The sequence below is a fragment of the Pristiophorus japonicus genome, chromosome 1, assembly GCF_044704955.1.
Source record: "Pristiophorus japonicus isolate sPriJap1 chromosome 1, sPriJap1.hap1, whole genome shotgun sequence".
NCBI classification, from domain to species: domain Eukaryota; kingdom Metazoa; phylum Chordata; class Chondrichthyes; family Pristiophoridae; genus Pristiophorus; species Pristiophorus japonicus.
Genome location: NC_091977.1, coordinates 297,922,503 through 297,936,534, shown reverse-complemented (window position 1 = coordinate 297,936,534; position 14,032 = coordinate 297,922,503). Strand labels below are relative to the sequence as shown.

General features: G+C 40.7%; 1 protein-coding gene across 10 annotated transcripts in view; it reads left to right on the top strand.

The window, feature by feature from the left end:
* ubr5 (ubiquitin protein ligase E3 component n-recognin 5) overlaps positions 1–14,032 on the top strand; it is a 176,905-nt gene that overhangs the window by 125,027 nt on the left and 37,846 nt on the right. For all 10 annotated transcript variants that reach the window (XM_070888496.1, XM_070888497.1, XM_070888500.1 and 7 more), the window contains 7 exons: positions 1,041–1,152; positions 1,570–1,701; positions 2,189–2,446; positions 2,819–3,087; positions 5,139–5,350; positions 6,618–6,848; positions 12,956–13,029. In XM_070888496.1, coding sequence (XP_070744597.1) covers positions 1,041–1,152; positions 1,570–1,701; positions 2,189–2,446; positions 2,819–3,087; positions 5,139–5,350; positions 6,618–6,848; positions 12,956–13,029 — 1,288 coding nt within the window. The remainder of the gene's footprint in view (positions 1–1,040; positions 1,153–1,569; positions 1,702–2,188; positions 2,447–2,818; positions 3,088–5,138; positions 5,351–6,617; positions 6,849–12,955; positions 13,030–14,032) is intronic.

Here is a 14,032-nt window from a genome sequence, read left to right as displayed (position 1 = left end):
AAAGTTAACATAAGGTGAAGTAAAACTCCTTGTTTTAGTGTTGTTGCAGGTAGCATTATGAGTGAGAAACTGCTTAAGTTAGATGTCAAATGATAGCAACGGCAGAGTACTAAAAACATTTTATCTTAATTTCTTGTCAAAACCCAGACAGACATTTGATAGATGTAGATAATTGTCTTAGGGCTGTCTTTGCAAAATTTCTTATCTCAATCTATCTATATCCTGTATTTGAAGTTAATAGATTAAAGTTTTTATAAAATTCTAATCCATTGCACCTGTTGCTGTTTCAGTAGCCTTGCACTTGCTATTTAATAGCTTTAGTAGCTTTCTTAAGTTGTCTGCAAGAGCAATTAAATTAGTTTTCTTTGCATTTTTGTTATCCCTGGGTTTTTTAATGTCCATCTTGAACGTTTTAAAATCGGCCGACTAATTTTAGTAGAAAACGCCTTGCATACACACATTCAGTACAGAAAGTACTTCATGTATATATTTAATAAACCTCTACCACCATTCAGTAACCAAGGAAGTAAAGCACACCAATCAAAAAACACTTGCACACTGTGCTTTTTGTCTTACTGCTTTGCCACCAAATGCACAAAAAGATTGAAGTAAATATGCATACGATGTGTGAATGATTATTGAGGTCACATGCCCAATGATGGCAACAATTAATCATTTTTTGTTTACTAATCGGACATAATTTTCCACATTTGGATTCTGAATTACCCCCATGTGATTAGTGGCTAATGTATTGGATAACACTGCTGTAACCAACAGCTCCAAAAGCAACAGGTTAACTGAATTATGTAATTGCGATTTGTGCGACCTGGCTATTTGCAACTTGGTTGCTTTGTTTTCCGACATGGTAGTGACTATGCTTAAAAAGTAATTCACACCCTGCGATTCACTTCGGGAAGTGCTGAGAACCTGAATTCTGCTCTATAAATGCAAGTCTGTTCTTTGGAGGACTGTGATGATTTTCATGGCTACTTAACCTACCTGTAAGATTTTACCATTACATATAATGCATTGTGTTCTAGGTTGAGGTGGTTGAGGGAGTAGCTGGAGAGGAAGATCATCATGATGAGCAAGAAGAACAGGGTGAAGAAAATACCGAAGCTGAAGGGCAACATGATGAACATGATGATGATGGTATGGAACTTGCACTTTATATTCTATCATTTAGAAATATCCAGTCCTGGTACTGATTATTAATGTGCTGAAAGGCATGTAAAATTATTTTAGTTACTAATTAGTGAGGGTTCCTTCTCTAGTACTATCCAGTGACCTCTGCTGCAAAGTTTTGCTTTGGACATTTGGTTTGTATGCGTAAGATTCAACTTGAGATTTTTTCCTGGTAACCCTCCGTAGTTGGATAATTTCTGCTGGCATTTACAGTGAACTAGACCAGTGCATGCACACAATGATGTTGAGTGGACTGAAAAGGATAATATTTGAAAATTGGCCCCCCCAAAAAATAATTAGTGGGTTAACTAATTGTCATTTTTGTGTTGTGCTTCATTCAGGTTCTCATGATCTGTATTGAGATGTTTTATTTGACTCATTTAGGGAGTGATATGGAGCTTGATCTCTTGGCAGCAGCAGAGACTGAAAGTGACAGCGAGAGTAACCATAGCAACCAGGACAATGCCAGTGGACGCAGGAGTGTTGTCACTGCAGCTACTGCAGGGTCTGAAGCAGGTGATTTAATTATCGTTCTGTTAAATTACTAAAATTCAAAATGTTAAACAGCTGCTGCTTAAAGTTAACTATATGTAAATAAACTACTTGGGAGAGTAGCGATTGCTATTTGCTCTACCTTTTTGTTCAAACCATCTTATTTACAGGAAGTGCATTTTCTCTCTGGTACTATTTAATGGGATATCTTAATTGAGATTTATTTTTGTGCTACTTTGTGACGATCATGGTCATGTATAAAAGCATATTTAATCTGCATTATGTGGTATCTCCAGATGCTCTGCAGTATATTAATGGCAGATTTTGCTGTTGACTTTCTAAATCCTAAATTTCTCTAACGTGAAAGTACTTGTCTCACATGAGTGCTGTAGATCTGCTTTACCAAGTACAAGGAAGGCATTTTCGTAATCATGCTGTTCTACTTGAACTAAATTAACAGAGCGTGATTACTTGCATTCCTAACCCATAATTAATATCTTGCCTGATCAAGGTGCCAGCAGTGTTCCAGCATTTTTTTCCGAGGATGACTCTCAATCCAACGACTCCAGTGATTCTGACAGCAGCAGCAGTCAGAGCGATGATGAAGAACAGGATACATTTTTGCAGGATGAGCCTTTGGAGAGAACCACTAGCAGCTCTCATGCAAACAGTGCAGCACAGGCGCCACGCTCCATGCAATGGGCTGTACGCAGCACCCAGAACCAAAGGTCGACTAGTACCACTCCATCTAGCACTAGCACTCCTGCAGGTAAGTTCCAATGGAAAATTATTTGTTGAGTTTATAAAATTCAGAAAGTTTCTCATGTGGATTTCTGTAACTTAATGCACACGAGTTAAGAATTATCCAGTGGAATTTACAGATTTTTTTTTAAGGGCTCAATTACTGTGATTTTTTTTTTTACTTGATAATTTCCAAAATCCACAGGAAAATATTGTAACTGAAAACTAATATCTTATTGTGACTGGCTTTAATTTTTTTTAAACTTGTGCATAAAAGGATTTGGGTATGGGGGAAATATGCCTTTTTTATATATATATATATATATATATTCCTTGGTTGATTTAAGTAGAATGTATATTTTATAGAGCACTGTGATCTGACTACTTGTCTATCTTTCAGGGGGCTCAGCGGGTTTAATTTATATTGATCCTTCCACCTTGCGACGCAGTGCTACAATCAGTACCAGTGCAGCTGCCGCTGCTGCAGCTCTGGAAGCGAGCAACTCCAGCAGTTACCTCACATCTGCAAGCAGCCTGGCACGAGCCTATAGTATTGTCATACGGCAGATCTCTGACCTCATGGGTTTAATCCCAAAGTATAATCACTTGGTATATTCTCAGATACCAGCTGCCTTGAAAATAACGTACCAGGATGCCATTAACTTACAGGTTTGTTCTGTCATGTGCAAATAAAATAGAACAAGTACGAATATGAAATGCCCTTTTGGTCTTTAATCTGTTGTAAAACTCCTTGTCTTCAGACATGCACTCGTAAAGGTCCGGTAATCCCCTGCACTCTTTCTTTGCTCCTGATGTACTTAAAACGTTGTCCTTAATTTCCACTGCATTCTTGTGTTTCCTCTTTACTTCTTTTCAATTTCTTGAGTTTCATTTTATAGTCTTGCTGTCCTGTTCCTTCACTATATATTTCAGAATTTTACACACTGGTGCCTTCCATGACTTCCCATTTCATCCATATTATTTCACGAGTTCTTCTCTAATCTATGCCATGGGGGCGCTCATCTTGTCCACGAGATCAATTTTCCTTCCCGGCCCCCATGCTAGCTGACATTGTAAATGGTTGTCTCTGCTCAGCTACTGTTCTCCCTTTCCAAACAGCTGTCATAGTCTCTTCCCTCAAACAAAACATCCTATGCCTCCACCTCCAATCTCCCTTGCCTCTACAAAATCATTTAACATGTCGGCTCCCAATTCCATGCCCACCTCTCCTGCAATTCCCTGTTTGAATCTCTCCAGTCAGGTTTCCACCCCTCCTACAGCCCTAACCAAAGTCACTAACAACAATTTCTGTAACTATGACCATGATGCACTATCACTCCTCAACCTCTCTGGCCTTTGAAATGGTCAACTACACCATCCTCCTTCAATGCCTCCATTATGCAGCTAAATGGAACTGCCCTCACTTGGTTTCACTCTCTTTTTCTTTCTTGTCCAGTTGTAGCCCCCGCATTGTTAACTGAAGGAGCTGTCTTTGGCTCCCTCCTGTTTTTCATCTAACTGCTGCTCCTTGGCGACATCATCTGAAAACACAGCATCTGTATCCACATGTACGCTGACAACACCTAGCTTATCTGCAGACATTGGGTCAGCTTCCACATATACATTTAAGACATCCAGCTCTCCCTCCGCACCACCTCTGTCTGCTCTATCTCCATCTACTCCATCTGTGTTGTCTGACACCCAGTCTCTGAGTTGCAATTTCCTGCAGCATTCTAACATTGGAAAGATCAAAGCAATTATCTTCAACCTCAGGCCCAAATTCTGTACCCTTCCCAATGACTCCATTACCTTCCCCAACCACTGTTTCCGACTGAACCAGACTATTCACAAACTCGGTGATCTATTTGATTCCGAACTGAGCTACCAACTGCGTATTCTCTCTGTCATAAAGACTGCTGCTTCCCCCTCTAACATCACCCGCCTCAACCCATCTTTTGCTGAAACTTGCTTCTTGCCTTTGTCACCTCCAGACTTGACTGTTTCCACGCCCTGCTGGGGGACCTCCCATCCATCGCCCTCTGTAAACTTCAGCTCATCTGAAATTTCTGCTATCTGTATCCTATCCTGCACCACATCTGAATGCCAATTACCCTGTCGTTGTTGAGCTACATTGGCTCCCAGTCCAAAAATGCCTCAAATTTAAAATTCTTATCCTTTGTTTAAATTACTTCATTACCTTAGCCCCCCTACCTTTGCATCCTCCTCCAACACTACAACTCCCACCCCCTGAAGTTTTCCTCGGATCTCTTTGCATCCCCTTTGTTACAAAGCCTTCATGGCCCAACCTACTGGAATTCCATCCCTAAACCACTCGGCTTCTCTACCTTCCTCTCCTTTTAAGATTCTTCTTAAAACCCACCTCTGACCAAGCTTTTGGTCACCTCTCCTGATATCCCCTCTGGCTTAACATCCTTTTTTTGATTGTGAAGCGCTTTGAAATGTTCTATGTTAAAGGCACTATATAAATGCAAATTGTTGTCATGTTTGGTCCTAGATTTTTATAAAAAATCTAATTCTGGAATAAAATATCTATGTAATGAGGAAAACTGCATGGAACTACATGCCTGCCTACTTTATTAGATTTTCTCCTAAAGAGGAAGAAATAAACTATTGTCTTCCCTTTGTATTTCTCCTAGCCTTAGGCAGCTAGACATCAACCCAGTTCGCATTATTTAAGATTTTTGATTCACTTTCTACAGAATTATGTGGAGGAAAAGCTTATGCCTACATGGAACTGGATGGTCAGCATCATGGACTCCACTGAGGCTCAGTTGCGGTATGGTTCAGCATTATCCTCTGCTGGGGACCCTGGTCATCCCAGTCATCCGTTGCATGCTTCTCAAAACTCTGCCAGGAGGGAGAGATTAACAGCGCGTGAAGAAGCCAGTCTGAGAACCTTAGAGGGAAGAAGGTGAGCGCTCGTTTCATGGATCCTCTTTATTGTGTTACAAGAATGTGTCATTTAGTTGAACGCAGTGTGCCCTCATTTTACAGAACAAAATAGTCCAGGCAGAATTTTTTATGGAGTTTTTAAGTAACCATGCTCACTCTGGAGTAACCCCACCATTGGAAATTGTACATGCTGGGGATGCCAATATCCTGGTTAGTAACATGGTTTCCAGGCTGCCGTGGCGGCTTCTCGGGCCGATTCATCATCTAGCAACCTGCTGTTTTCTAGGGAGCTGCTCAGAGATACTCTGCCACTGGCGGCAGTGGAGTGGTCTTGCAAAGAGGAATACCATATTTGATTTTACTTAAATGCCCCCCCCCCCCCCCCCCAAAAATTATGTCCGATTATTTTCTTCCATAAAATGGGAGCGTGCTTCAAACAACATACAACCCCCTTTCCAGCTCCTTCTCCTACGTGAAGAGTTTTATGTTAAACTCGTTCTTTATATATATTTACACAACCTTAAATTTATAAATGCAGGAGTAATCAATTTGGAATTATGCTGGTAAAGATTGATATGGTACAGTACTATATATATACTTCAATTGGGTCATTCGCATTTTCTGCCAAGACAGATGTTAGAGAGATGAATTAGTGCATTTTAGGAGGGGTGAGGGGTATGATTAGCCTCCGATTGGAATGAGCATTGGTGCCAATTTGGAGAAATTTGTGGCATCACTCATTACTATACATTCTGATTGAAAATGACTTTCTTCACTAAGGCAGTTTAGTTTTGTGAAGGGGAAGCTGTAACAGGTTAAATCCAAAGTGGTGCATTGGAAGCATTGCTATTTTTAGCTGCTATTATGTTCGCCCAACTTTTTTGCAGAATAATAACTGGCTTTTTATGATCTGGAGCTCAAATTTAGGCCTGGTTGAAGGTATTATATGCTCGTGATATTTTTGCAAATGGGTTATTAGGAAACGTGCATATAACTTCGGATGAAATTGTCATCTGAATAAGCTCTGCATGCTCAGTGATTAATGTGATTTGCCGAGCAAAATAATGTTGGAAGAAAACATTTTGAGCACGTGAAAATATTAACCTTTAAAAAATTCTATAGCACAGAAGTGTTTATCATTTGACAAATTAAACCAAATGCAGCTTTGAGGGCAGACGTGTTTATTTGGTCAAATTTAGACTTGTGTTGAAATAATTTATTGCTGTGGTTGAATATTAAATATTGATGCTCCTTGAATGCTTGCCAATGTTTTTATTCCCTCCCAGACGTGCTACCTTGTTGAACGCGCGGCAAGGAATGATGTCTGCACGTGGTGATTTTCTCAATTACGCCCTTTCTCTGATGCGTTCCCACAATGATGAACATTCTGATGTCCTGCCAGTGTTGGATGTTTGTTCACTAAAGCACGTGGCATACGTCTTCCAGGCACTTATTTATTGGATTAAAGCAATGAACCAGCAGACAACGTTGGATACACCACAACTAGATCGAAAACGGTACTTGAGTTCACTTTATAAACATTTACTTTAGCATATGAGTTGCTAGAAAAATTATTTTTTTTATTACCCACTCTTAATTGGCTGCTGTGTAGTCTTTATGTTTATAGTGCTCCAACAATGGTATTGGGTAGGAAATTCCAGGAATTTGACCCAGTGGTGATGAAGGAACTGCAGTATATGTGAAAGAGTTGTATGAACTTGGAGGTGATACTATTCCCATGACCTTGCTGCTTTTGTCTGTCTTGGTGGAAGAGATCACGGAGTTGATTTTTCTGCAGCACAATATCCTGACACAACAGCCACAATGAGCTGATAGTGGAGGGGGCACAACCTGGTTGACTGCTGTCACTGATAAAGTAGACTGCTGTCTCCTGGTTGATGATGAGCTGCTTGTGTTCTTGGGGCTGTACCTATCCAGGTGAGAATGCCATCACACTCCTGACTAAAGCTTTATAGATGGTGGAGAGACTGAGGGAACAAATAAGTACGCTACTCATTGCAAAATACCCAGCCCCTGCCCTGCCCTTGTAGCCACATTGTTAATATGGCTGTACAGTTGCGCTTCTGACCAGTGGTGATTGAGGTTGTTGATGGGGAATTCAGCAATGGTGGTGCTGTTGACGATCATATAAGGCCATTAACCACCATTTATGTAATCCTGGTATCGGTGGCATGGACTGTTTCATAATTGAAGAAATGATTGTGATTAATGCTATAGAATCTCTAGCAAAAAATCCTCACTCTGACTTTGTAATGGAAGGGGACAGTCTTTGAGTTAGCAGAAGATGGTTAGGCTGAAAATCCTTTCCTGAGGAACTCCTGCATCAGTGTTTTGAGGCTATGTTTGGCCTCTCAAGTTCAAACCATCTCCTTTAGTTAATCTAATAAATAGAGGCATGGCAGGGCAGCTTAGTCCTGTGGAATGCACATCCTGTGCTATGTGGGAAGCCCTCGATGCTTCCCGCATGTGCGGGAAGTGTCGCCAGCTAGAGCAGCTTAAGCTCTGGGTTTTGGAGTTTGAGCGGCGGTTGGTATCATTGCAGTGCATCCGCGAGGCTGAAAACTTTGTGGCGAGCACGTTTCAGGAGGCAGTCACCCCACAGCTTAACAGTGTGCAGGCCGAGAAGGAATGGGTGTCTGCCAGACAGACGAGATCCAGGCAGGTAGGGCAGGAGTTCCCTGAGTGTATCTCACTCGCTAACTGGTTTTCAGTTCTGGGGAGTACAGCCAGAGTCCAGTCCACAGCACCACGGGTGGCTCAGCTCCACGGGGGGAGGAAGAAGAGTGGAAGAGCAATAGTGGTAGGGAATTCGATTAGTTAGGGGAACAGACAGGCTCTTCTGTGGCTGCAGACGTGGCTCCAGGATGGTATGTTACCTCCCTGGTGCCAGGGTCGAGGACGTCACTGAACTTCTGCAGGACATTGAGGGGGGAGGGTGAACAGCCAGAGGTTGGTGGTCCATATCGGCACCAATGACAGGTAGAAAGAGGGATGAGGTCCTGCAGGCAGATTTTAGGGAGCTAGGAAAGAGATTAAAAAAACAGGACCTCAAAGGTAGTAATCTCCAGATTCCTGGTGCCATGTGCTAGTGAGTACAGAAATAAGAGAGCAAATGAATGTATGGCTGGAGAGATGATGTAGGAGGGGAGGGCTTTAGATTCCTGAGGCATTGGGATCGTTTCTCGGGAGGTGGGACCTGTACAAGCCGGACGGACGGGTTGCACCTCGGCCAGGACCAATATCCTTGCGGGGGGATTTGCTAGTGCTGTTGGGGAGGGTTTAAACTAGCTTGACAGTGATGGGAACCAAAGAGTAGATCAAGAAGAAAAACTGGAAAATGGAAGGCAGAAAATTAGTCAGCAAGTTTGGAAGGCATAGGAAACCAAGTTGAGAAAACAAAGGAGTTTGGTAAATGGTATATACTTCAATGCAAGGGGGGGTCTAAGGAATAAGGCAGATGAGCTGAGGGCACAGATAGACACATGAGAGTATGATGTTATAGCTGTTACTGAGACATGGCTGAAAAAAGGGCAGGAATGGCAGCTCAAATTCCTGGTTACAAGGTTTTCATATAAGATAGAGGGAGATAAAAAAGGGGGGTCGCAATATTGATTAAAAACAATTACAGATGTGAGGTCATATACGTTGAAGTGAAGAACAAAACAGGGGCAATAGACCTCCAAGCAGTCGGGAGGCACATTTCTGAAGTGCAAAAACAATAGAGCAGTCATATGGGATTTCAACTACCCTAATATGAACTGGGATAGAATTAATGTGAAAGGTATAGAGGAAGCAGAATTCTTGAAATGCTTTCAGGAGAACTTTTTTAGCCAGTACGTAGCAAGCCAAACCAGGGAGGGGACAGTTCTGGTCTTTGTTTTAGAGAATGAAGCTTGGCAGGTTGACGGGATATCAGTGGAAGAGCATTTTGGTGGTAGTGATCCTAATTCAGTTACATTTGGGGTAGTTATGAAAAAGGACCAGTAGACCAGGAATAAAAGTTCTCAATTGGGTGAAAAGGATATAGAGGGTTCAGGGCAAGTATGTGTTCTCAAAGAAAAAGTGTGGGACTAACAAATCCAGAGACCCCTGGATATTAAGGGGCATACAGGGTAGGATAAAGAAAAAAATTGAAGTTTACGACAGATAGCTAGGGCTCAATACTGCAGAAACCCTAGAGTATAGAAAGTGCAGGGGTGAGATTAAAAAGGAAATTAGGAAAGTAAAGCGAGGGCATGAAAAAATATTGTCATGTAAAATCAAGGAAAACTCAGATGTTTTATAAATCCATTAAGAGCAAAAGGTTAACAAAAGAAAGAGTATTGCCTATTCGGGACCTGTGGAGGCAAAAGATGTGGGTATGATTCTTAATGAATACTTAGCATCTGTTTTCACAAAAGAAAGGGACGGTGCAGACATTGCAATCAGGGAGGAAGAGTGTGAAATATTTGCTGAAACAAACAGAGGAAGTATCAAGAGGTTTAATATCTTTGAAAGTGGATAAATCCCCAGGCCCAGATGAAATGTATCCTAGGCTGTTGAGAGAAGCAAGAGAGAATTCTCTCTGGCTACAGATGCGGTGCTAATGATGTACCGTTGTTCAAAAAGGGAGAATGGGATAGACCGAGTAATTACAGGCCAGTCTGCCTAACCTCGGTGGTGGGAAAATTATTGGAAAAATTCTGAGGGACAGGATAAATCTTCATTTAGAAAGACACTGAGTAATCAGCATGGATTTGTTACGGGAAGGCCATGTCTGACTAACTTGATTGAATTTTTTGATGAGGGTGGTGCATTTGATGTAGTTTATATGGATTTTAGCAAGGCTTTTGATATGCTTCCACATGGCAGACTGGTCACGAAAGTAAAAACCCATGGGATCCAAGGCAAAGTGGCAAGTTGGATCTAAAATTGGCTGAGGCAGGAATCAAACGGTAATGGTCGATGGATGTTTTTGTGACTGGAAGACTGTTTCCAGTGGGGTTCCGCAGCGCTCAGTACTAGGTCTCTTGCTTTTTGTGGTATGTATGAATGAGTTGGACTTGAACGTAGGGGGCTCTGATTAAGAAGCTTGCAGATGATACAAAAATTGGCTGTGTGGTTGATAATGAAGTAGAAAGCTGTAGACTGCAGGAAGATATCAATGGACTGATCAGGTGGGCAGAACAGTGGCAAGAGAATTCAATCTGGAGAAGTGTGAGGTAATGCACTTGGGGAGGGCTAACAAGGCAAGTGAATAAACATTAAATGGTTGGACACTGAAAAGTGTAGAGAAACAAGAGGATCTTGGAGTGCAAGTCAACAGATCCCTGAAGGTAGCAGGACAGGTAGATAAGGTGGTTAAGAAGGCATACAGGATACTTGCTTTTATTAGCTGAGGCACAGAATACTAAAGCAGGGAGGTATGCCTGAACTGTATAAAACATGTTGGACCACAGCTAGAGTACTACATGCAGTTCTGGTCACCACATTACAGGAAAGAGGTGATTACACTAGAGAGGGTACAAAGAAAATTTACAAGGATGTTGCCTGGATTGGATAATTTTAGCAATGAGGAAAGATTGGATAGGCTGGGTTTGTTTTCTTTGGAACAGAGGAGGCTGAGGGGCGACCTTATTGAGGTGTATAAAATTATGAGGAGCCTGTATAGAGTGGATAGGAAGGACCTATTTCCCTTAGCAGAAGGGTCAATAACCAGGGGGCAGAGATTTTAAAGTGGTCAGAGGTTTAGAAGGGATTTGAGGAGGATTTTTTTCACCCAGAGGGTGGTGGAACTCACTGCCTGAAAGGGTAGTAGAGGCAAAAAACCCTCATAGCACTTAAAAAGTACTTGGATGTTCACTTGAAGTGCTGTAACCTGTAACCTACACCAAGAGCTGGAAAGTGGGATTAGGCTGGACAGCTCTTTGTTGGCAGGCACTGACACAATGGGCCGAATGTGCTGTAAATTTCTATGATTCTTTTATGATTCTGTGACATTATGACTCCAGTCACAGAGCTGTTCCTCTTTTTTTTATGAATCATTTAATTTTCCTCTTGGATTTTTCCATTTGCAGTAGTTTATTGAAATTCAAATTAGATTTAGAAAGTAGTTGAATTTTATTTTCTTTTGGTTATTTCTACTACCACCTCTCCTCCCATCAGAAAAAACAATTTTGTTCATTCTGTGCTTCATCCCAGTTTAAAATCTAATGCCTTTGCACATCATCTGGTTCTTCCGATGTTGGATTTTAAATGACGTCCTAAACTGAGATTTGCAATAGTTGCCTGAAAGTTAAAGGAGATTGCAGCTTTTAAGTAATTACACGTAAAAACGTATTTATATGATGGCTTATCTGATCCTCAGGGCCTGCTGAAGTGTTTCATAATCGATGAATTACTTGTCCTACTTGTTCTGCAGACAAATGCAGCATTCAATTTGCAAGCAGCAATTGAGATGAATGACTAATGTTTTTGGTGGTTGAGAGTGCGCTATTGGCCAGAACATCGTCAATCATCCTGCTTTTCTTTGAATACTGTCCAGGGATCTGTGTACATGCAGCTAATGGGATCTTGGTTTCATTGTAAGATGGCACCATTTCTTCTAAAACATGAGGACCTATGCTAATGCAGCACTCAGTCAGTATTGTACTAGTGTGTCAGTTTAGACTATGTGCTCCAGTCCTGGAGTGTGGCTTTTACCCACCACTTTAAGGCAAGAATGCTACCAATTGTGCCAAGCTGACACTTGTCGTTCATGTATGCTACAAGGTTTGTGGAGTTTTTTTTAATTCTCTGTGTCATGGTCATTTGTTCATTGGTTTCATGATAGATGTTGGCATAGATTCTTCGTGTAGCTGAGTAGTCAATATCACACAATAGAATTAACTGATGATGAATTTGTTATGATTCCATCAAGTAGTTAATTACTGAAGAAAAAAGACTGTTGGCATATGTTTACAGGATTTTACTATTTTTAATTTAAATACTTATGACCCTTCAAAAGTAATTCATGTTTGACGTGGAATATGCACTGTGTGCAAGTTCTTTTCTTCCTTTTATAAGGAGGGAGACTCGCCTTGTTGCTGCTTTGTTTGGATATGGAATGGCACTACCATAGACTCTTGACCGAATGAATGGTGTTTGAAACTCGGAGATGTAAATTGTGGAAGGGGATACACAATGCCATATAAATGTTCAGCTCATTTATATATTTGCTACTTAAACCAAAATATTCAAACACCGAACATAAATTAATGAACTGCTTGATATTGTAACTAAATATTTCTGGAGTACATTATACTATATGAATGTTCTCACATAATAGGGTGCAGATGTATGGATGAAATGGATCATATGATTTTTTTTTTGAACGGCACTGTTTTTTAAAATGGCTCCACAGTGAAGGAGACATTTCTGCATAAAATTTAATTGTTCTTGGGTTTTATGGGTAACATGGTATTCAAAACCAAAAATGGTCATCTAGTTATTTTTAAAGCTATTCATTCGCCTTTTTATGTTTAATATATTTGTAAATTAAGTTCATTTTATCAACAATCATTAAAACTACAAGAGCTATGGTTTTATATTTGGAATTAAATCCATCATGTGCCACTCTTTATAGGACTCGAGAGTTGTTGGAGCTGGGTCTTGACAATGAGGATTCGGAACATGAAAACGATGATGATACCAATCAAAGTAAGTATTTTTGTGCGTAGCAAGAGCCTGCAAACAATTCACGACAGACTATAGTTCAGTCTTTTCTACTTATAAAATTTTTTATTGCATCTGTGAATGGATTTTTGATGGCATGCACTTGGTGATTGACTTCTGCAATATGTTCCAGTAGACAGAATTTCTCCATTTGTGGCTGGAGTACTTTTTTAAACATTTTTAAATGGTGTAATATGGCAAATGTAGACTCTGGGTTAGAAATTGGACTTTGTTGCACCTGGCTTAAAAGTGTAAAATGGGTGATGTGAAGCCCAATTTCAGGGAGTGTGCCCCGAGGACGCCTGAAAAACAATTGACCCAAAATTAGGTCCTGATATTTTTTCAGATGTACAGGGCCGATGTCTAAAATAGGCATTGGAATCTTTAAATATGCTAATATTGGCCTACATATTTGGAGATTTTAAGAAAAAATTGGTGTGGAGACAGGAGGAGCAGAATTCCTGTCAGCTCTCTTCCTGTTTCTGCTCCCAGTACTTACACTGAGGGCCACTGCTAGCACTGTTCCCTCTAATTTTCTTTGTACTGAACAGGCCACAAGGTCCTTTGAGCGTGAATTTTTTGTCTGTCAGCAAACTTTACTACAACTGCAACCACTTAAAAGCATAAAGCATTTATACAGTAATGTCATATTGCCACCCCACTGTCAAATCATGAGGCAATCAGACAAGCTCTTAAAATATTAGTTGCTCTTTTTTGGTTTATAAACCTCATTAATGGCTGTAGTTAATCTCCTCAGGTCACAGCTCTTAGAAAAACTATCTACATGTCTTGTGTTAGAATTTTCTATGTCAGGTGTCCCATCAAAGTTAATCAGAACATTTCAGGGTCATTATGATATGCTAATATTGGAGTCAGGACAATGGGGGAGTAGGAAGAAGCAGACGGGTCAGCAACATTCCATGTGAGGTGTTAGCAGATTAGCCGGAACTATGAAGGCACTGAAGCTAGCATATTGACCATATACAGT